Raw genomic sequence first — 22,159 nt, 5'->3', positions numbered from 1 at the left:
GGAGGTTCGGGTATCTCAGAAAATGCGGATCTCCTGGGGTTTTTATGCACAACGTGCCCAGCTGGGTTTCTCAACCGGCCTTCTGTGAGAGATTGTGCTTTTAAAAAAAAAAAGTCATTTTTTGAATAGTGCAACGCACAATATTAGCGCCTGGAGTGTTGGGCAGTGACAGAACAGCCCTGTTAGCAATCTCATTAAAAGTCTCTCAGACCAGTACGGCAGTGTGCAGTAGGACTGTGGTTATTTGGTTGAGTCGTCTCCCTCCCGAATTACCTCCCCCAACTTCCCCTTACCAACTGACAAACAAACTTTACTGGTGTAGTAGAAAATTGGAAGGAAATTTTCATTCTAAAGACAGTCGAATATGATGATTTTTGAAGAGGAGGTGTGAGATAAAAGAGAAGGATTCTAGGCCTGGCCTATGGACAATTCTGATAAGATTAATGGTGAAGAATTACAATCATTTCACTGCACTAGTGCAAAAACAGACACAAAAAGGTCCATCTTTGCAGTGAAAGCTACTTAGCCATGAGTTTTACATGGACTGGTGATCCTATTTCTCCTATTCCATGGTGTCTAGTCTGTGGCAAACAACTTACAAATGTAGCAATGACTCCAGCAAAATTGAAAGGACACTTAACTAGAAATCACAGCCATATGACATGTAAAAGTCCTGATTATTTTAAACAGCTATTGGAATCTCAAAACAAACAGAGTAAAGCTTTTGTTAATAAAGTCACAGTTAGTAGAAGAAATCAAGAAGCAAGTTATTTTGTAGCAGAACTTAGTCATAGTCATAGTCATACTTTATTGATCCCGAGGGAAATTGGGTTTCATTACAGTTGCACCAACCAAGAATAGAGTATAGATATAGCAATATAAAACCATAAATAATTAAATAATAATATGTAAATTATGTCAGGAAATAAGTCCAGGACCAGCCTATTGGCTCAGGGTGTCTGACCCTCCAAGGGAGGAGTTGTAAAGTTTGATGGTCACAGGCAGGAATGACTTCCTATGATGCTCTGTGTTGCATCTCGGTGGAATGAGTGTCTGGTTGAATGTACTCCTGTGCCCACCCAGTACATTATGTAGTGGATGGGAGACATTGTCCAAGATTGCATGCAACTTGGACAGCATCCTCTTTTCAGACACCACTGTCAGAGGGGTCCAGTTCCATCCCCACAACATCACTGGCCTTATGAATGAGTTTGTTGATTCTGTTGGTGTCTGCTACCCTCAGCCTGCTGCCCCAGCGCACAACAGCAAACATGATCGCACTGGCCACCACAGACTCGTAGAACATCCTCAGCATTGTCCAACAGATGTTAAAGGACCTCAGTCTCCTCAGGAAATAGAGACGGCTCTGACCCAGAACAACAAAAGTCACACAGTTGGTGAGAACCTAATAACACTAGCAGGTAAAATTATAGTGGGTAAAATACTAGGACAAGATGTAGTACGTGAAATTGAAAAGCTTTCGCTCTCAAACAGAATGATAAGTCGACGTTTTGATGATATGTCACATGATGCTGAAGAGGTTTTGTGTGATAAACTGGAAAACAACATCTTCTCCATCTAGGTTGATGAGTCAACAGATTTCTCCAATAAATGTCATGTTGTAGCATTTGTAAGATTTGTAACTGATGGTGAAATTCAAAGAAAGCTTTTTTTTCTGTTGCAGAGAGCTGCCTGAAACAAGCAAAGGCTGAGATATATTTAATGTTTCCTCTTCATATCTGGAAGCAAAAGGTCTGTCTTGGATGAACTGTGTTGGCATGTGTACTGATGGCGCCCCGTCAATGGTTGGCTCCACGAGAGGTTTTATTCCTCTTGTAAAAAAAAGAAAACCCTGATGTTGTCACAACACACATAGAAGTTGCTGGTGAACGCAGCAGGCCGGGCAGCACCTCTAGGAAGAGGTACCATCGACGTTTCGGGCCGAGACCCTTCATCAGGACCAACTGAAGGAAGAGCTAGTAACAGACTGCTTCCTTTACAGAGGGGTGCTGATGTGTAAAACTCTTGGAGATGAAATAAAAAAAGTTCTGGACGATGCTACAAAAATGTTTAACTTCATTAAACAAAGACCAGTTCACTCGGAACTACTGTGAAAACCTGGACAAAGAGCACACCAATCTCATGCTACATACAGAAATCCAGCAGCTTAGCAGAGGAAGAATTCTCAACAGGGTGTTTAAGCTGAAAGGTAAATTGCAGGGGTACTTGCAAGAAAATAGCAGGCCAGATTTTGCTGAGTGCTTTGAAGATGACAAATGGCTACAGAAACTAGACTACTTCGCAGACAGTTTTCATTATATGAACCAGTTGAACAAGTGTCTGCAAGACCCCAGAGAAAATGCTTTGACTTCAAGTGACAAGATTCTTGGATTTAAAAGGAAACTGAATCTTTGGAAAAATCACGTTGCAAAAGGAAATCCGGAGATGTTTCTGCTGTTGTTTGGGCTTGAGAGTGAGGAAATTTATCAATGTTGTATCTATATCTATATCAGGTTCTATCTTGTCATTTAAGTTAAATTGGATAGATATATGGACAGGAAAGGAATGGAGGGTTATGGGCTGAGTCCAGGTCTCAGTGGGAATAGGATAGGGTAAGAGTTTGGCATGGACTAGAAGGGCCAAGATGGCCTGTTTCTGTGCTGTAATTGTTATATGGTTATATCAGAAAGTCTCCAGTCTTATTGAAAACAAAACTGAACAGTATTTTCCTCCCTTTCAACACAAATGTATGACTGGGTGAGGAACGCTTTCTCTGAATCTTCTGCCCTGCTGGAGAACTTGACTTTGAGATAAGAGGAAGAACTTTGTGAGCTGCAGTCTGATCCTGTGCTCAAGATGAGATTTAATGACCTGCCCCCGGACAAGTTCTGGGTTTTTGTGAAACAAGAGTATCTTGTCATTCACAGGAAAACAATGAATACTTTGCTGCAGTTTTCAACTTCTTACATGTGTGAGCAAGCTTTTCTTGTTTAACAAGCATCAAGAGTAAGGCTAGAAATAGCCTCATTTCAGCTGAAGGTGAAATCCGTGTGCACTTACCTCAGGTTTGACTCAGAATTGAGTATCGGTGCAGCAAAAAACAAGCAAAGGTTTCACATGCTAGGCCTATATTTGGGCCTGATCATGTCACTTAGTAAGAAAACCTTTTTTCAAAGTCTTGTATAAAATTGTGTCTTAGGTTATATTTTTATTCATATTGCTTTGGCCTGTGGTTTTTAGAAACTTTACTATTTAACATCAACAATTAATCTTCACATTGTAAATAGCATTAATTAAAATCAATTTATATTAAATCTGCTGAGCCCACCTTTAGAAAAAATAAATCCCATTTTGGCTTGACCCAGTTATTTAACAGAAATTTATTATGTTTGCCTTATGAGTTTATAAAGTTTATGAAAGGGAAAGAAAGTGAGCAATTTTAAGAAAGGTAAGCTAAGCTTAACTACCTTTTATTTTCAAGGAAGATTGGCTAAAAATTCATACTCTACTCAAAAGAGCATTGACAATTATTGTTGGATTATTATATCTACAGCTTATAGATCATGCTAAAGTACTGTGTGCTGTAGATATAATATCAGACAGTTGTAAAGCAAGGCAGCTGGACTTGCTGTGCTGTCTAGAAGACGTTTCGCCACCCATCCGAGAGGCCTCTTCTGTTCTGATACATGGTGGGTAGTCTTCCGGCTTATAAACTCTGAGTTGTTTAAAGGTACAGCCATCACATGAGGGTCATTAAGAGTCACAGAGGCATGAGAGGGAGGGAGGAGAAGATGGTGGCACGACGCAGCGCGCGGCTGCTCCGAATGATATCGTATGTGTTAACTAGGGGGCCGTGCACAATCCTGATTTGATGGAGACAGCCGTGAGAAGCACGGAGGAGCACCTGGAGAAACTTCTGAAATGCCCGCTTCGCTGCTGCTGCTACTGTGCGATTGAGAATCTCTGGAGGGGAAGGCCCTAAATCCTCGGCTTTGCCTATTGCCTGTTGCCGGGGCCGTGGTCGAAACGCTCAGCAGAGATGGTGCTCGGTGTCGGAGAGCTGGTCGGAGGCTCGGAGTTTTCGGACGGACTCGGAGTCGGTCTGTGGTCGGATGCTTCCAGGATGCTGCATCGGCAAGTTTGCAGCACTGGAGGTTCACCGTCTGTGTGAGATGATGGGACTTTCGAGAGACTTTGAGACTTTTACTGTGCCATGGTCTGTTCTTATCAAATTACGGTATTGCTTTGCACTGTTGTAACTATATGTTATAATTATGTGGTTTTTGTTAGTTTTTAAGTCGGTTTGTTATGTGTTTCCGTGATATCATTCTGGAAAAACATTGTATCATTTCTTAATGCATGCATTACTAAATGACAATAAAAGAGGACTGCGTGTCCTCATACTCTAATCAGTTTTATCTTTGCATGAATGGTGGTGTGACACGTCAAGGAAACGCCGGGGTGGAGGTGTTAGGACTGCTCTGTACGTAGCTGACAGGAGGTGTCGTATCCCACCCCTCTGTTCAGGGATGCGTTTTCCAGTTTGACCAAGATGGCTTCTTTAACCTGTCTTTCCAATTGCCTGCCCTCCCTGTCCAAAATGTGCACATTGTTATCATCAAAGGAGTGTCCCTTGTCCTTTAGGAGTAGAGTCTTGATCTGAGGTATTAGCCCTATGTTGGGCCATCCGTTTGTGAAATGGTTGTTTTGTCTCACCGATATAAAGATCTGCACAGTTCCCATTGCATTGGATAGCACATACAATATTGCTCTGTTTAAGTTTTGGTGTAGTATCTTTAGATTTACTACTGCTTGATATACAATAACCTGGATGACTGAGAACCTTCATAGACATGTAGATACAATAATTTTTACGCAGGGGTTCCTTAAGACCTGAAAATTATTTCAAGAGCAAAAAGGGTTGAAAAAGGTTGAAAGAAGCTGCTCTAGCGTTTACGGAGAATGGTGTGATAAACGAGAAAAATAATCCGGTGAGCAACAGTCTGGGCAAAAACCCCTTGCTAATGAGAGAGGTCAGAGGAGAATGGTCAGACTGGTTCAAGCTGACAGGAAGGCAACAGTAACTCAAATAACCACACGTTACAACAGTGGTGTGCAAAAGAGCATCTCTGAACACACATCACGTCGAACCTTGAAGAGGACAGACTACAGCAGCAGAAGACCACGAACATACACTCAGTGGCCACTTTATTAGGTCCAGGAGGCTGCAAATAGACTGGCGTCTGAGGGCAGATGACGTGGAATTTGCTGCAGAGGTACAGTGCAAGAATACAACATTAACGTAGATTTCACAAATAAATAAATAATGCAGAAGACAATAACTGGGTAGTGTTCATGGGTTCACAGACCATTCAGAAACCTGATGGCGGAGGGGAAGAAGCTGTTTCTGAATTATTGAGTGTGGGTATTCAGGTCCCTGATGGTAGCAATGACATTTATATTATGTAACAAAATTTATTTGGAATTTGCGTACAGATTTTCTTAAATTTGATGGTATTTTCTTTATTTTCCTGTAAATGCTGCCAGAAATTGAATCTCAAGGCAGGACTATATATGGTAACATAGACACACCCCTTGATAATAACTTTACTTTGAACTTTGAAAAGAGGGCATGACCCATATAGTGAGGTCCTTAGTGATGGGTGCCGTGCTCTTGAGTCACCACCCCCTGAAGACGTCCTTGATGGCAGGGATGGATGGGAGCTGGGAGAGTCTACAACCCTCTGCCATCTCTTACGATCCCCCTTCCCCGTTCCATGCATGGCAGCCTCCAGACCAGGGGGTGGTGCAGCCCCTCCGATCTATCGCAGCTGGTATCAGAGGGTGGGGATGATCTAATTTACAGTGGCATACAATGCTTTACAGAGCCAGTGACCCAGGTTCGATTCTGACCACTGCCTAAATAAAGACGCCTAAATAAATTAATGTGCTTCGCCCTTTAACTGTGGAGCAAAAGACTGAAAAGGTCGTGAAAGTCAGAGCCATTTCTATTTTTTTCTTTACACAGATCTACTGAATATAAAAGCAAGGAAGTGAAGTTAAAGCTGTGGCAGATGGTGTTTGAGCCACAGTTAGAACATCACACGCCACTCTGAAAATCAGGGCTTTTCCCCCACGGGAAATAAAAGGTTAAATGAATCGTACTAGACTTTCGAAAGAGTTTTAGATGGTAAACAGTTACGCCCATCGAAGATCGAGACAAGGAGGGGAATTAGCAGCAGGCCAGTGAAGGGTTGAGCTTGTTTCTCCCCAGACAGCAATCAGAAGATGCCATTACAAAGAAGGCACGACAGTGGCTATACTTCATTAGGAGTTTGAGCAGATTTGGTTTGTCACCAAAAGGCACTTGCAAATTTCTACAGGTGTACCCTTGAGAGCTTTCTAATTGTTTTCATCGCCGTCTGGTACGGAGGGGCCACTAGGCAGGATCAGAAAAAGCAGCAGGAAGTTGTAAGCTCAGCCAACGTTGAAGACACCATCAAAAGGTGACTCCTCAGAAAGATGGCATCCATCACATGCCCTCTTCCCAGTGCTGCCATCTCTTTCTGCACCACTTACATATATACTTATTGCAGTTTATCATTTTTAATTATTTTGTATTGCATTGTACTGTTGCCATAAGCAACAAATTTCATGACATGCCGGTGACGTTAAACCTGATTATGATTCTGAAAATTTCTCAGTGGAAAGCAAGACCTGCGACTGTTGGAATATTCAATGCTTTCTCTACCTTCCCACCCCACTTTCCACTGGAATCTGTGGATTGGGAAAAGAAGGAATCCAGGCCTGTTCATAGCTGCTGCCCATTTAGTCTTAATCCCGATAACTACAGTACTGTGCAAAAGTCTTAGCCACCTGTAAAGCTAGGGTATCTACGGCTTTTGTACTGTAGTAATTTTATGTATTACACTGTACTGCTGCAAGTAAAACCAATTTCAAGACATATGTGAGTGATGATAAACCTGATTCTGATATGGGTCTCTATTGTGGACTAAGGGTGGGAAGGAGGTGGGGGAGGGGAATCATGGTTAAGGAAAAGGGGAGAGAGTGGGAAGCACCAGAGAGACATTCTGTAATGATCAATAAACCAATTGTTTGGAATCAAATGACCTTGGCTGGTGTCTCAGGGCTGAGTGTGACTGCACCCATGCCACCCAATGTCCCTGGCACTCCTTCTCTGCCACCTGTCCCAACTGTCCCACACCCCTCCCGTGGCACTCCACCCTTGCTATTCTCAACCCTTTGCTACTGCCAGATTTACAAACGTCACGTTGACAAATACTGTACTGTGCAAAAGTCTTAGGCAGCCAAGCCATATATATGTTCTGCAGACTTTTGCAAGGCACTATATCTGCAGCACCACGAGCAGTTTTGGGCCCTTTATCAATGGAGAGGATCCAGGGGAGATTCCTGAGAATGACTCCAGCAATGAAAGGGTGCCAACCGCCGTAAACCAAGACGGGGAAGAGAAGAATGAGAGGATTAACACATGAGGAGCATTTGATGGTTTTGGGCCTGTACTCACTGAAGTTTAGAAGAATGGCGGGGGGGTGGGGGTGGGGGAAAGTCTCATTGAAACCTGTCGAATATTGAAGGACCTACATAGAGTGGATGTGAAGAGGATGTTTCCTATAGTGGGGGGAGTCTAGGACCAGAGGACACAGATAGAGTGGATGTGAAGAGGATGTTTCCTCTAGTGGGGGAGTCTAGGACCAGAGGACACAGATAGAGTGTGTGTGGAGAGGATGTTTCCTGTAGTGGGGGTGTCTAGGACCAGAGGGCACAGACAGAATGGATGCGGAGAGGATGTTTCCTATAGTGGGGGTGTCTAGGACCAGAGGGCACAGATAGACTGGATGTGGAGAGGATGTTTCCTATAGTGGGGGTGTCTAGGACCAGAGGGCACAGATAGACTGGATGTGGAGAGGATGTTTCCTATAGTGGGGGTGTCTAGGACCAGAGGGCACAGATAGAGTGGATGTGGAGAGGATGTTTCCTCTGGTGGGGGAGTCTAGGACCAGAGGATGCAGATACGAGTGGATGTGGAGAGGATGTTTCCTGTAGTGGGGGGAGTCTAGGACCAGAGGACACAGATAGAGTGGATGTGGAGAGGATGTTTCCTATAATGGGGCAGTCTAGGACCAGAGGACACAGATAGAGTGGATGTGGAGAGGATGTTTCCTATAATGGGGTAGTCTAGGACCAGCGGGCACAGCCTCAAAATACAAAGATGCCCCTTTAGAACAGAGATGAGGTAGGATTTCTTTAGCTGGACGGCTGTGGAGGCCAAGTTATTTGGATATATTTAAAACAGAGGTTGATAGGTTCTTAGTTAGTCAGGGTGTCAAAGGTTACGAGGAGAAGATAGAAGAATGGGGTTGAGAGGGATAATAAATCAGCCATGATGGAATGGCAGAAATGACAAAGCAGACTCGATGGGCTGAATGGCCTAATTTGGTTGCTATGTATTATAGTCTTATATTTCTTATTGTAACCTATAGTCATTTTTAAATACATTGTGCTGTACTGTTGCCACAAAGCAAGTTTCACACCATACGTCAGTGATAATGAACCTGATTCTGATGCTGCTCAGTTGGCTGCCTTCCACTTACTATTATACTTCGGAACGAAGGCGTGAATCTTCGCAGCTTCGATCTTCCATCCGTCTCTGTTACACAGCAGTGTGATGTTGAATTTCTGAGCCGCAGCGAAGTACTTAAAGGTAATCGTGCAGCTCCTCTCCTGCGCATTTTCCGGGTTGCAGTTTTTCGGGAAACCTTTCCTTTAAGACACAGAAAGCAGAAGAGCATGAGAATCAGGAGCTAAAAGAGCCCTCTTGACATGAGTCATGCCTTTAGATTATCATAAGATCATATGACATTGGAGTGGAATTAGGCCAATGACCTGGCCTCCACAACCGTCTGTGGCAATGAATTCCACAGATTCACCACTCTCTGGCTAAATACATTTCTCCTCATTTCTATTATAAAAGGACATTCCCCTATTGAGAGGCTGTGTGCTCTAGCCCAAGGCTTCCCCACTATAGGAAACATCCTCTCTACATCCATTCTGGCTAGGCCTTTCAATATTCAATAGGACTCAGTGAGATGCCCCCCTCATTCTTCTAAACTCCAGCAAGTACAGGCCCAGAGCCATCATATACTCCTAATATGTCAACCCTTATAAACCATATAATGATATAAACCATATAACAATTACAGCACGGAAACAGGCCATGTCGGCCCTTCTAGTCCATGCCGAACTCTTACTCTCACCTAGTCCCACTGACCTGCACTCGATCCATAACCCTCCATTCCCTTCCTGTCCATATATCTATCCAATTTAACTTTAAACGACAACATCGTTTAAAGTGCCTCAACCACTTCTGCTGGAAGCTCGTTCCACACAGCTACCACTCCCTGAGTAAAGAAGTTCCCCCTCATGTTACCCCTAAACATAGAACATAGAACATAGAACATAGAATAGTACAGCACAGTACAGGCCCTTCAGTGCCAACCCTCAAACCTAAACTTTTGCCCTTTAACTCTCAACTCATGTCCTCTTGTTTGAATCTCCCCCACTCTCAATGGAAAAAGCCTATCCACGTCAATTCTATCTATCCCCCTCATAATTTTAAATACCTCTATCAAGTCCCCTCTCAACCTTCTACGCTCCAAAGAATAAAGACCTAACTTGTTCAACCTTTCTCTGTAACTTAGGAGATGAAACCCAGGCAACATTTTAGTAAACCTCCTCTGTACTCTCTCAATTTCATTGACATCTTTCCTATAATTCGGAAACCCTTTCATTCCCAGAATCATTCTCATGAATCTCCTCTGGACCCTGTCCAATGCAAGCACATTTTTTTCTTAGGTAAGGGGCCTAAAAGGGCTACAATTTTATAGGTGTAGAAATTTGTGAGTGTCTTTGGTGGCAGACTAATTCTCCTCAAACTCATATTGAAGTTGACACTTTGGGCCAAGACCCTTCATTCCCCTCCACAGACGCTGCCTGACCTGCTGAGTTCCTCCAGCACTTTGTGTGTGTGTGTTGCTCTAGATTTCCAAGCATCTGCAGCAGCTCTTGTGCTTGGTGTAAACAGGAACGCTCTTCCCTCCTCCATCTGCCTATCACCCCTCGTCTTCGGATTGTGGGAGGAAACCAGAGCACGCACACAGTCACAGGGAGGACGTACAAACTCTTTATAGATAGCAGAGGGAATTGAACCCCGATCTCATGGTTGGCACTATATCCCCGTTAGGCTGACTGCTTCACTGCCAGTTGGTAAGCGCCTTGAGAAGGTGGCGGTGATCAGCCTTTTTGAACGGCAGCAGTCCTGCTGTGGGAGGTGCCCCCCGCGGTGCTGGGGAGCCGTTCCAGGAGACAGACCCTGTGATAGTGCAGGGTGAGGAGAAATCTGGTGGGGTTTCTCCTGTTACTGAATTAATAATCAGGAGGCATGGGTTAAATGATCAAGGCAACAGGTCTGAGCATCTCTTAACACGACTACTTAATTCTTAGATTAGACTGTTTAATTATTATTTCCTTTGCAGTTTAACAATTAATTATGTTTGTATTTTAAATAGTTCTTATACGTAGTTAGGGTAGTTAAGAAAGTTTATGGGGTGTTAGCTTTTATAAGTCGAGGGATAGAGTTTAAGAGTCGCGATGTAGTGATGCAGCTCTATAAAACTCTGGTTAGACCACACTTGGAGTACTTGTCCATTTCTGGTCACCTCACTATAGGAAGGATGTGGAAGCGTTGGAAACGGTACAGAGGAGATTTGCCAGGATGCTGCCTGGTTTAGAAAGTATGCATTATGATCAGAGATTAAGGGAGCTAGGGCTTTACCCTTTGGAGAGAAGGAGGATGAGAGGAGACATGATAGAGGTGTACAAGATAATAAGAGGAATAGATAGAGTGGACAGCCAGAGCCTCTTCCCCAGGGCACCACTGCTCAATACAAGAGGACATGGCTTTAAGGTAAGGGGTGGGAAGTTCAAGGGGGATATTAGAGGAAGGTTTTTTACTCAGAGAGTGGTTGGTGCGTGGAATGCACTGCCTGAGTCAGTGGTGGAGGCAGATACACTAGTGAAGTTTAAGAGACTACTAGACAGGTATGTGGAGGAATTTAAGGTGGGGGGTTATATGGGAGGCAGGGTTTGAGGGTTGGCACAACATTGTGGGCCAAAGGGCCTATACTGTGCTGTACTGTTCTATGTTCTATGTTCTATGTATAACAGTTTAATATGCCTCTAGTACAGGGCTCCCACTTTTTTTTATGCCATGGAGCCTTACCATTAACCGAGGGGCCTGAGTACCCCAGGCTGGGAACCCCTGTTCTAAAGGCTATACAAAGTATAAAACTGGAAATCTCTACAAGTTTCTTTGATGGATTATTTAAATAAGTGCTTTCTCATTGGTTAACTTTCACTGCAGTATTGAATAAGTGCTTTCCTATTGGTTAGTTCTTATCTATAGATTTGAATGGAATTTTTCCTTAACTCGGCAGTATGAAAGTAACTGTTTTATGCTAGGCACTATCTTTAGTTTCTCTCTCTTCTCCATACCATGTTCTCGATATTTATTGCTTCCTTACTGATTTTTTTCTCTTTTGTATTTACACATTTGTTGTCATTTGCAATTGGTTGTTTGTCTGTCTTGTTGGGTGTGGTCTTTCATTGATTCTGTTATGATTCTTAGATTTACTGAGAATGCCCACAAGAAAACGAATCTCAGGGTTGTATATGGTGACGTGTATGTACTTTGATAATAAATTTACTTTGAACGCTGAACTAGTAGACTCCTATTATTTTCCTCTGTTCCATCAACTCTTAATAAAATAGTCGTGAAACAACAGCTTTTGTGCCTCGTTTCTGATTTATAAAAGCACCAGAATCTAACAACACCCAGTTTAAATTGTGAATGAACTATTAGATTGAAAAGCCGACGTTAGCACGAGTCTTGCAATTTGAATGGATTGGGAATTAGTTTATCAGTGTCAAGTGTATTGAGATAATGTGAAAAGCTTTTCACACAGATGAGATTAGATTAGTTTATGAGGACATGCAGTCCTCTTTTATTGTCATTTAGTAATGCATGCATTAAGAAATGATACAATGTTTTGAGATCATAAGACAAAGGAGCAGAAGTCGGCCATTCGGCCCATCGAGTCTGTTCCGCCATTTTATCATGAGCTGATCCATTCTCCCATTTACTCCCACTCCCCCGCCTTCTCACCATAACCTTTGATGCCCTGGCTACTCAGATACCTATCAATCTCTGTCTTAAACACACCCAATGACTTGGCCTCCACTGCCGCCCATGGCAACAACTTCCATAGATTCACCACGCTCTGACTAAAAAAATTTCTTCACATTTCTGTTCTGAAAGGGCGCCCTTCAATCCTGAAGTCATGCCCTCTCGTACTAGACTCCCCTATCATGGGAAGCAACTTTGCCACATCCACTCTGTCCATGCCTGTACGATGGATTGAGGTAGCACAAGAAAGACAACAACAGAATATAGAATAAAGTGTAGCAATTACAGAGAAAGTGCAGAACAAGTAAGCAATAAGGTGCAAGATAAGATAACATACTTTATTTATCCTGAAGGAAATTATTGTTGCAAGGTTGCTCAGTCAGAAATCTATACTTTAAAATACAAAATATAAGCATTGATCATAAGATCAAAACGAGGTAGATTGTGAAAGGTTTAGAGTCCAATTTATCTTCCTAGGGATCGATTTAATAGTCTTGCAACAGTAGAAGCTACCCTTGAGCCTGGTGGGATGTGCATTCAGACTTTTTTATCTTCTGCCTGAAGGGAGAGGGTAGAAGAGAGAATGCCTGGGGTGGATTTGTTCATTTTTTCTTGTGTGCTGTGTCTTATGATATGGACAATCATTGCTCTTTCCAAGACTATGGTTATTCTTGGCAGATTTTTCTACAGAAGTAGTTTGCCATTGCCTTCTTCTGGACGGTGCCTTTACAAGACAGAAGACCCCGGCCATTATCAATACTCTTTAGAGGGCCTGTTGGCCTGGTGTCAGTGGTCCCATAACCAGGATCTGTGATATGCACCAACTGCTCCCATGGTTTCTTGTGACCCTGATCGGGGTGGGGGGCTACATCTTCCCAAAGGTGACCTGCAGGCTAGCGGAGAGAAGGAGCGCGTCTGCACACTGCAACCCACTAGGTGGGGGGGGGGCGCGGATTTTGATTTTGCTAGCTGCTTTATTGAGGCAGTTAAATAGCATTGCTAAAGTCCTGTATGGAAGGAAATCTGCATTTCCCCAGCTGCTCTGACCTTTACCCCACTTCGGGTCAGTAGCACAGTGGCAAAGCCTTGTCCTGTTATTTTACACTATGGTCTACTGAATGCACATGACCATTAGACACCCTGTTACAGTAATCCCACTTTATTCTTTCCACCATTCCCCTCAGCTCAGCTGGGAATCTCCCATTCACCCACTCACTCAGATCAAAGTTCAAAGTTCAAAGTACATTTATTATCAAAGTATGTATAAATTATACAACCTTGACATTTGTTTGCTTACAGACAGCCACAGAACAAGAAGCACACTCAGTAGCAAATTAACCTACTATAAGAAACAGAGCAGAATTAGGCCATTCGGCCCATCCAATCTGCCCCGCCATTTCATCATGGCTCTCAATCCCATTCTCCTGCCTTCTCCCCATAACCTTTCTCCCCCTAAATAACCAAGAACCTATCTACCTTCGCTTTAAATATACCCAATGACTTGGCCTCCACAGCCGTCTGTGCCAATGAATTCCACAAATTCACCACCCTCTGGCTAAAGAACTTCCTCCTCATCTCTGTCCTAAAGGGGATGTCCTTGTATTCTGAGGCTGTGTCCTCTGGTCCTAGACTCTCCCACTATTGGAAGCTGCCTCCAAGTCCACCATAGGCCTTTCAGTATTTGATAAGTTTCAATGAGGTTCCCCCCCTCATCTTTCTGAGCACCTACAGACCTCAATACCCCTCATTTGTTAACACTTTTAGCCTCAGGATTATTCTTGTAAACCTCCTCTGGACACCCTCCAATACCAGCACAACCTTCCTTAGATATGGGGCCCGAATGCCTTGTGCTCCAGATTCCTCGCAAGTGTTCAGCGGGTGTAGAGGAAATCTGTATGGCCATTGGGAGAAGCCTGCCATTACCCACATCCCCTCAAAAGTGGTTTCAATTGGCCCATGTGCCAATCCTATTGAACTTTCTCCAACACGAGGAATTCTGCAGATGCTGGAAATTCAAGCAACACACATCAAGGTTGCTGGTGAACGCAGCAGGCCAGGCAGCATCTCTAGGAAGAGGTACAGTTGACGTACCTCTTCAGTCCTGACAAAGGGTCTCGGCCTGAAACGTTGACTGTACCTCTTCCTAGAGATGCTGCCTGGCCTGCTGCGTTCACCAGCAACTTTGATGAACTTTCTCCAGTTGGGAAGGGCTGAGAGCATCTCCTGAAGGTGTTAATGATGTCATAGGCCAGTCTCTGTACCCCAATGATAACTTCATGTCTCTCAGATATCTTCCACTCTATCTGCCTATTCCTCACACCCTGCAAGACAGATTCAATGTTGTCCTCCTCCCCCCCCCACACACATACACACACACACAATCTGGATACATTTAAAGCAGAATCAATGACTAAACCTGAGGTTGCCTGGGAAATGGTGGTGGGAGAGTGGAAGTTGGGTATTGCAGCTGATGCTGGTAGGAACAGGGGAGCAGACATTTACATTTACTGGCCAGTGAACAACACAAACAGCTCTGCGGATAGACTGACCAACGCTGTTGAATTTTTTTTATATAGCTGCATAGACCAATCATTGCTCTGAGCAGGAAATGTTTACGTGGCCTGAAAACTGTGCGACATGAAAATCTTTCATGTTTTCACGGCCTGAAAATCTCTCACGCTTTGTAAACTTTTTCTTGTCTGTCTTTTTCCAAGCTGTGGGGCAACAAAGGCTATGTGCGTGGGCACATTTCAGTTACAGAGAAACCATGCACCCATGCAGTGTAGAGGGAACAGTGACTGGATCCGTAAGAACAACAGACATAGGATCAGAAATGGACCATTAAACCATCAGACCATAAGACTATTAGACCATCAGGCAATCAGACCATCAGACCATTAAACCATCAGACCATCAGACCATCAGACCACCAGACCATAAAACCATTCAACCATCAGACCATAACACCATAAGACTATCAGACCATCAGACCATCAGATCATTAGACCATTAAACCATCAGACCATCAGACCACCAGACCATAAAACCATTCAACCATCAGACCATAAGACTATTAGACCATCAGGCAATCAGACCATCAGACCATTAAACCATCAGACCATCAGACCATCAGACCACCAGACCATAAAACCATTCAACCATCAGACCATAACACCATAAGACTATCAGACCATCAGATCATTAGACCATTAAAACCATCAGACCATAAGACCATAAGACTATCAGACCATCAGACCATCAGATCATTAGACCATTAAACCATCAGACCATCAGACCATCAGACCACCAGACCATAAAACCATTCAACCATCAGACCATAAGACCATAAGACTATTAGACCATCAGACCATCAGATCATTAGACCATTAAACCATCAGACCATCAGACCATCAGACCACCAGACCATAAAACCATTCAACCATCAGACCATAAGACCATTAGCCATTAGACGATAAGACCGTAAGACCATAAGACATAAGACCATGAGACATAAATCCACAAGAACATTAGAGCATAAGACCATGGCATGTACATTAAACTGTAAGACCATAAGACCATTAGATCATAAAACCATAAGACAATAAGACATAAGAGAAGAGTTAGACCATTTGGGCCATCGACTCTGCCCTACCATTCTGTCATGATTGATTTACTATCCTTTTCAGCCCCTTCTCCCTGAAACCCTTGATGCCCTGACTAGCCATGTGAGCTACAACCATTTTACAAACCAGACATACTCATTCTGCTTGAATTCATCCACTCGCACTTCACACTGAGAACTGCCTTGGGAAACATTCTGTGACCAGCAGCAGGTCATCAGGTTGTTGTAATCCACCAGGCACTTCAAATCTTTGTTTTCTGATGAAAAGAAAAAATGGAGACCAGTTATGTGAGATCCGTCAATACAACTTAGAATCCCAAAGCCCTTCTCCCACATCATGAAGTGACCCCAACAACGACATTTCCTGGTGGAATTAATTGACCAATCTGACAATTAAAAAATGGATACATACCGCATTTATATCCAAGGTTCAAGGACCAGAAGGAGACAGCAAAGATAATTAGGCTGGTTCTTTTCATCTTCTGGTACTTCTGGAAAACATGAAGGAAAGAGACTCATTATCACTCCCTTGAACTTGAACCACATTTCCTCCTTGGGTGTTAGGTACTCAAAGCTGGACCAGACAGAGACTGAAAAAACCTTGACCAGGCAAACAGTGATGAGAGGGAAAACAGAGTGACAATTCACCTCCACGTCTTGCAAATGGGAATATGTGGAGACCTTGTTATTATGATGGAAATAAGTCATTGAGCTGAGATAATGAGCAGTGAAGTCTTAAAGAGGCGTGAGGTCTATAACCGTACATCATTACAATGACTTGGAGAGATGAAACTTTGACAAACTTCTATAGATGTGTGGTGGAGAGTATCCTCAATGACCTGGTATGGAAACACCAATACCCAACAATGGAAAGGTCTACAGAAAGTGGTGAATACAGCCCAGTCCATCCCAAGCAGAGCCCTCCCCACCGTTGAGCACATCCACAAGGAGTGTTTCCTCAAGAAAGCAGCATCCATAATCAAGACCATGTTTTTCTGTCGCTGCGGGACAGCTTCCTCAACCAGACCGATCAACTCACGCTGACTTGAGTGTATTTCTATGTTACATTGACTGTTCTATTTATTATAAATTATTATACATTACTATGATTGCACATTGCACATTTAGACGGAGACATAACGTAAAGATTTTCACTCCTCATGCATGTGAAGGATGTAAGAAATAAAGTCAATTCAACTTCAATTCAGTTCAATTTAATTCAATTCAATTCAATTTCTCTATTCTACTGTGACTGCCTGTAAGGAAATGAACCTCAAAGTAGTACATGCTGACATATACGTACAGCACCTTCATAATAAATTTACTTCGAGCTTTTGAACTTTGAATTTTCTCGGTATCCAGTGGAATGGAGAACAAGGGGTTTGGGGTTATTCCCTGGCAATATAAAGCTCAAGAGCGGGGATTCGGAACCTGGGGTTCATGGACCCCTTGCTTAATGGTGTTAGCCCGTGGCAGGAGAAAGGAAAACCCCTGCTCCAGAGGGAATTGTGAGTGGATGTGAGGTTGCACTTGGAACACTGTTAGCCTTGCAGCGAGAAGTGTGTAGGTTTACCATGTGCCTAAGTTATGAGGGAAGATCAGATAAAGTAGAGGATTATTGCACGGAATTTAGAAGAACAGCTTTTTGATCTAGCAGAAGTTTTGAAGATAAAATAGAAAGAACAGCTTTTTTATCTAGTAGAAGTTTTAAAGCTAAAATAGAAAATCTGTGAGCACAAGACAAAATGGACGCCTCAAAGTCGCTGCACCAGTTTTGAAGGGTGCTGAAGAAGGAAGATGGCCTTCATTAGTCGGTGGATTGAGTTAAGAGTCAGGAAGTAATATTGCAGCTCTATAAAACTCTGGTTAGGCCACACTTGGAATATACGTAGATGAAAGAAACGTGGAGAATTATGCAGGAGGGAAGGGTTAGATCGATGATGAAGTAGATTAAAAGGTTGGTACAACAGCATGTACCAAGGGACCCGTCCTGTGCTGTAACTGTTCTGTGTTCCTTATTAAAATGCATGATGGCTTTTACTTGGCCACAGGTCACCATTATTGAATAGGAATGGCCTTGCGAGGTAACTGACTTCCTCCTGTAACATCCTAGTCCCTGTTGTCTTCTTTAGGACCTTAACCTGCCTGTCCCACCCATCCCGAACCACACGTAGTCCTCTGCCTCCATCTTCCAGCCCCACCCTCAGCTTCTTTCCTCCAAGACTGGCATCCAAGTGACATGCACTGAAACTTCATCTTGCTCCCTATCTTCCCCTTTTCCTAAATTCCTCATCTGATTTTTGTCTCCTCTCTGCTCCCCCAACTCTGAGAATTCTCCACAAATGTCTGTAGCCTCCTCAGGAGTGAAGACCCGGGGCTAAACAGAACGGTGGCCCACTCTTCCTCCTGCTTCTTGTTGGAGCTCTTCCGAATCCCGTCATCCACCTCACCACGGTGGTCCCACCATCAGGGGCATCCCTGCAACTTAGAATCACTCAGCCTCCTCTACCCTGGCCTTCCTTGTCGATCCTCCAGCCCTCGTCCCAGCTGAATGTCATTGCTTGAGATCAGCTTCTGACGTGCAGTAAATGAAAACTGTTGGCCCCTATCCAGAACCGCTGAAGTCCCATCAGTCATTTTGCACCATGCTTTCATGGTACAAGCTTGAGGAGAACAAAGAATAAAATGATAAACAGGAACTATTTATCAAAATAGACTGGCCATTGACTTCTAAGTGTGGCATTTCATCAAAGCATCTAACAGCACAGGAAGCTGAACACTGACTCCTGTGCGATGTGTAAACACCACTGTGAGGTGTTGACACAGCTTAGACAAACCTAGGTTTCAACGGTCTTTATGTTCTATGATAAAAGGCGTAGTTCGAGTGGACAGCCAGAGGCTTTTGCCCCTGGGTGGAAATGGCTAATACAAGGGGGCATAATCTGAAGGTGTTTGGAGGGTAGTGTAGGGGGGAGGTGTGATATCAGAGGTAATTTTATTTTAAACAGAGAGACGTGGGTGTGTGGAAAACCCTGCCAGGGATGGTAGAGGCAGATACATTAAGGATAGTTCAGATAGACACATGGATGAGTGAAAATGGAGGGTTATGTGGGAGGGGAGGGTGAGGTTGATTTTGGAGTCGGTTAAAAGGTCTGCACAACATTCTGGGCTGAAGGGCCTGTACTGAGCAGTACTGTTGTAGTTTCCATGTTCTAAAGCCTCCAGTAGTTCTCAGATCATTCCAAATGAAGGACCAGTCATCGCCGCACCCGAGAATATCATAGCTGTGATGATAGTTATTGGTGTGGGACAGAACTAATAGAGTGGTAGTGTTAGTGGAGTGGTAGTTATTGGTGTGATATGGTACCAGTAGAGTGGTAGTTACTGCAGTCAGGCAGTATTAGTGGAGTAGTAGTTATTGGTGTTTGTTAGAACACCAGTGTAGAAGTGCCCCTGACTTAATAGTTTGGCCTGTTATTTTGTGAAAGGGGATTTGCTCACATGTGGCACCAGCGTTATCATTTCCCAGTTAGCTTGTCAAAGCACCACATTCCCTGCCTGACAGAGCCTGCTAGACAGCCCATAAACACAAGAGATTCTGCGGATGCTGGAAACCCAGAATAACACAAACACAAAATGCTGGAGGAACTCAGCAGGCCAGGCAGTGTCCGCGGCCCCTACCGTTAACCGAGGGGTCTGTGAACCCCAGGTTAGGAGCTCCTGGCCTATGGAGTGGAGAAAGAAGTCAGCATTTCAGGCCGAAATCCTTCATCGGGACTCATGAAGGTCTCGGCCCAAGGTGTCGATCACTTATTCCCTTCCACAGATTGTGCCCCACTTGCTGAATTCCCTCAAACATTTGGTGTGCCTTCCACTGAAGTGCTCAGTAGTTTATCAACCAGACAGCAGAGATGCCATCTCTTGCCATTTGTTTACAAAATAGAGAAAGTGAAAGGCACCACACGACCTTTGTCTCCCAGCATTGATGTCATGCGCCCTCCTACACTGCCGCGCTCTTGCAAAGAACCAGTTGAGCGCGAAGCTTCACTCGGGCTCTGCCATTGCAGTGACTAAAGCTGATATCGACCTTTAGCTGCCTTGGTGTGTGATGGTGAGGTGCTTTGCTGAATGTGAGGCTGAAATATATTTTCGTACGGCTGCAAAGGAAATGTGTCTCACCACATCTGACCAAGAGCTGTTGGGCAAACTCTTGCAAAATAAAAACTGGATTAAGGTTAGAAAACAAAATGTGATCTTCTTGTGCAGTTAGGAAGAAAGATCAGGGCTTTGTTTTTTAAGGGTATGAGTTAGAAATGGGATCTGGAATAGGACATTCGGCCCTGTGCTCCCTGCTACACCATTAAATGGCTGATCATTTAGTTCAGTATCACGTTCCCCATTATTAACCCCATTTTGCCCCCCCCCACCCCCCAACCACCCAGCTTCTGAACCGGTGTGGATAACTTCACTCACCTCAAATCCGAACCGTTCCACAATCCACAGACTCACTTTCAGGGATTCTAGAATTAATCTCAGTATTTTTTTTTATTTGCAAAGTTTGACTTCTTTTGCACATTGGTTGTTTGTCAGTCTTTGTTTAGGTACAGATTTTCATAAATTCTGTCGCATTTCTTTATTTACCTGTAAACAGCAGCAAGGGAGTGAACCTCAGGGGCAGCATATACGTACTTGCTTAATAAATAGGGCGCCGCGGATAACGTCGTGGTTAGCGCCACTCTATCACAGTCGGTGTTTGGCGTTCAGTTCTGGTGTCACCTGGCGCGTCGGTGTTCAGAGTTCAATTCCAGCGTCATCTGTAAGCAAGTTTGTACGTTCCTTCCTGAAAGCATGTGGGTTTCCTCTGGGTGCTCTGGTTTCCTCCTATAGTACAAAGACACACCGGTTAGTAGGTTAATAGTCACTGTAAGTTGTCCTGTGATTAGGTTAGGAACAAGTATCAAGAAGGAGAGATGACCGGATCAGTGATTCTCCCTCAGCACTTGGGCACGAGCACAGTCCTCTGTCAGCTACATAGAACAGTACAACCCATTCAGACCACAGTGTTGTGTTGTCCATTTAGCCCACTCCAAAATCAATCTAACCCTCCCCTCCTACATAGCCCTCCATTTCTCTATTATCCATGTGCATATCTCTCTTAAACGTCCTTAATGTATCTGCCTCTACCCCCTCCCCTGGCAGGGTGTTCCATGCACCCACCACTCTCTGTGCAAAAAAAAAACTACCTCTGATATCCCCACTGTATTTACCTCCAATCACACTAAAATTGTGCCCCCTTGTATTAGCCATTTTGGCCCCGGCGGGGGGGGAATCTCTGGCTGTCCACTCTACCTATGCCCCTTATCACCTTGTACAGCTCTACCTAGTCACCTTTCATCTTCCGCTGCTCCAAAAAGAAAAGCCTAGCTCTCGCTCCTCATAAGACATGCTTTCTTCATAAGAACAGAAAAGGTCCCCTTTATCCCCACTCTTTGCCTCCTGCCAGTCAGCCAATCTTCTATCCATGCTAGTATCTTTCCTGTAATACCATGGGCTCTTATCGTTGTTTAGCAGTCTCACGTGCGGTACCTTGTCAAAAGCCTTCTGGAAATCCAAGTAAACGACATCCACCAACTCTCCTATGTCTACCCTATCTGTTATTTCCTCATCCTTCCTATAATGAGGTGTCAGAACGGAACATAATATTCCAAGTGTGGTCTAACCAGACATTTATAGTTGCAACCTTACCTCGTGGCTCTTGAACTCAGTTCCCTGACTGATCAGGGCTCTACAAAGGGTAGTCAGACTGCCCAGTGCATCACCCCACTAGTCTACCACCTCCCCCACCTCCCATCGACATACAGTATATAGAGAAAGGAGCTGGAAAAGGGGCCAGTAACATCATGAAGGGGCCCACCCACCCTGCTCATGGACTGTCTGTCCCACTCCCATCAGGGAGGAGGCTATGTAGCACCCATGTCAGGACCACCAGACTCAAAACCAGTCCCTTTCCCCAAGCAGTAAGGCTGATCAACACCTCCACCCACTGACTCCACCACCACTTTATTATTTCCCATCAGTCACCTTATGTACAGCCCAGTGTCACTTTATGGACAATCTATGCATAGAAGCGATCTTATTTATATTAATCGTGTGTTTTTTGTTATTATTATTATTGTGTTCTTTTTCTTTTGTGTTTTTTTGTGTTGCATCAGGTCCAGAGTAACACTCTCCTTACACTTGTGTGCAGGAAATAT

The 22,159-nt window shown here is 43.9% G+C and overlaps 1 protein-coding gene across 1 annotated transcript in view; it reads right to left on the bottom strand.

The window, feature by feature from the left end:
- Positions 1–22,159, bottom strand: part of LOC140204749 (interleukin-2 receptor subunit beta-like) — an 82,382-nt gene that overhangs the window by 25,304 nt on the left and 34,919 nt on the right. The window contains exons 2-5 of the mRNA XM_072271505.1: positions 20,595–20,786; positions 16,318–16,396; positions 16,042–16,162; positions 8,634–8,803 (exon numbers count right to left, since the gene is read on the bottom strand). Of these exons, the coding sequence (XP_072127606.1) occupies positions 8,634–8,803; positions 16,042–16,162; positions 16,318–16,384 (358 nt within the window). The 5' untranslated portion in view covers positions 16,385–16,396; positions 20,595–20,786. The remainder of the gene's footprint in view (positions 1–8,633; positions 8,804–16,041; positions 16,163–16,317; positions 16,397–20,594; positions 20,787–22,159) is intronic.

Source organism: Mobula birostris, chromosome 11 (genome assembly GCF_030028105.1).
Source record: "Mobula birostris isolate sMobBir1 chromosome 11, sMobBir1.hap1, whole genome shotgun sequence".
NCBI classification, from domain to species: Eukaryota; Metazoa; Chordata; class Chondrichthyes; order Myliobatiformes; family Myliobatidae; genus Mobula; species Mobula birostris.
Note: the sequence above shows the minus strand (reverse complement) of the source record. Positions and strands in the feature narration are given on the sequence as shown.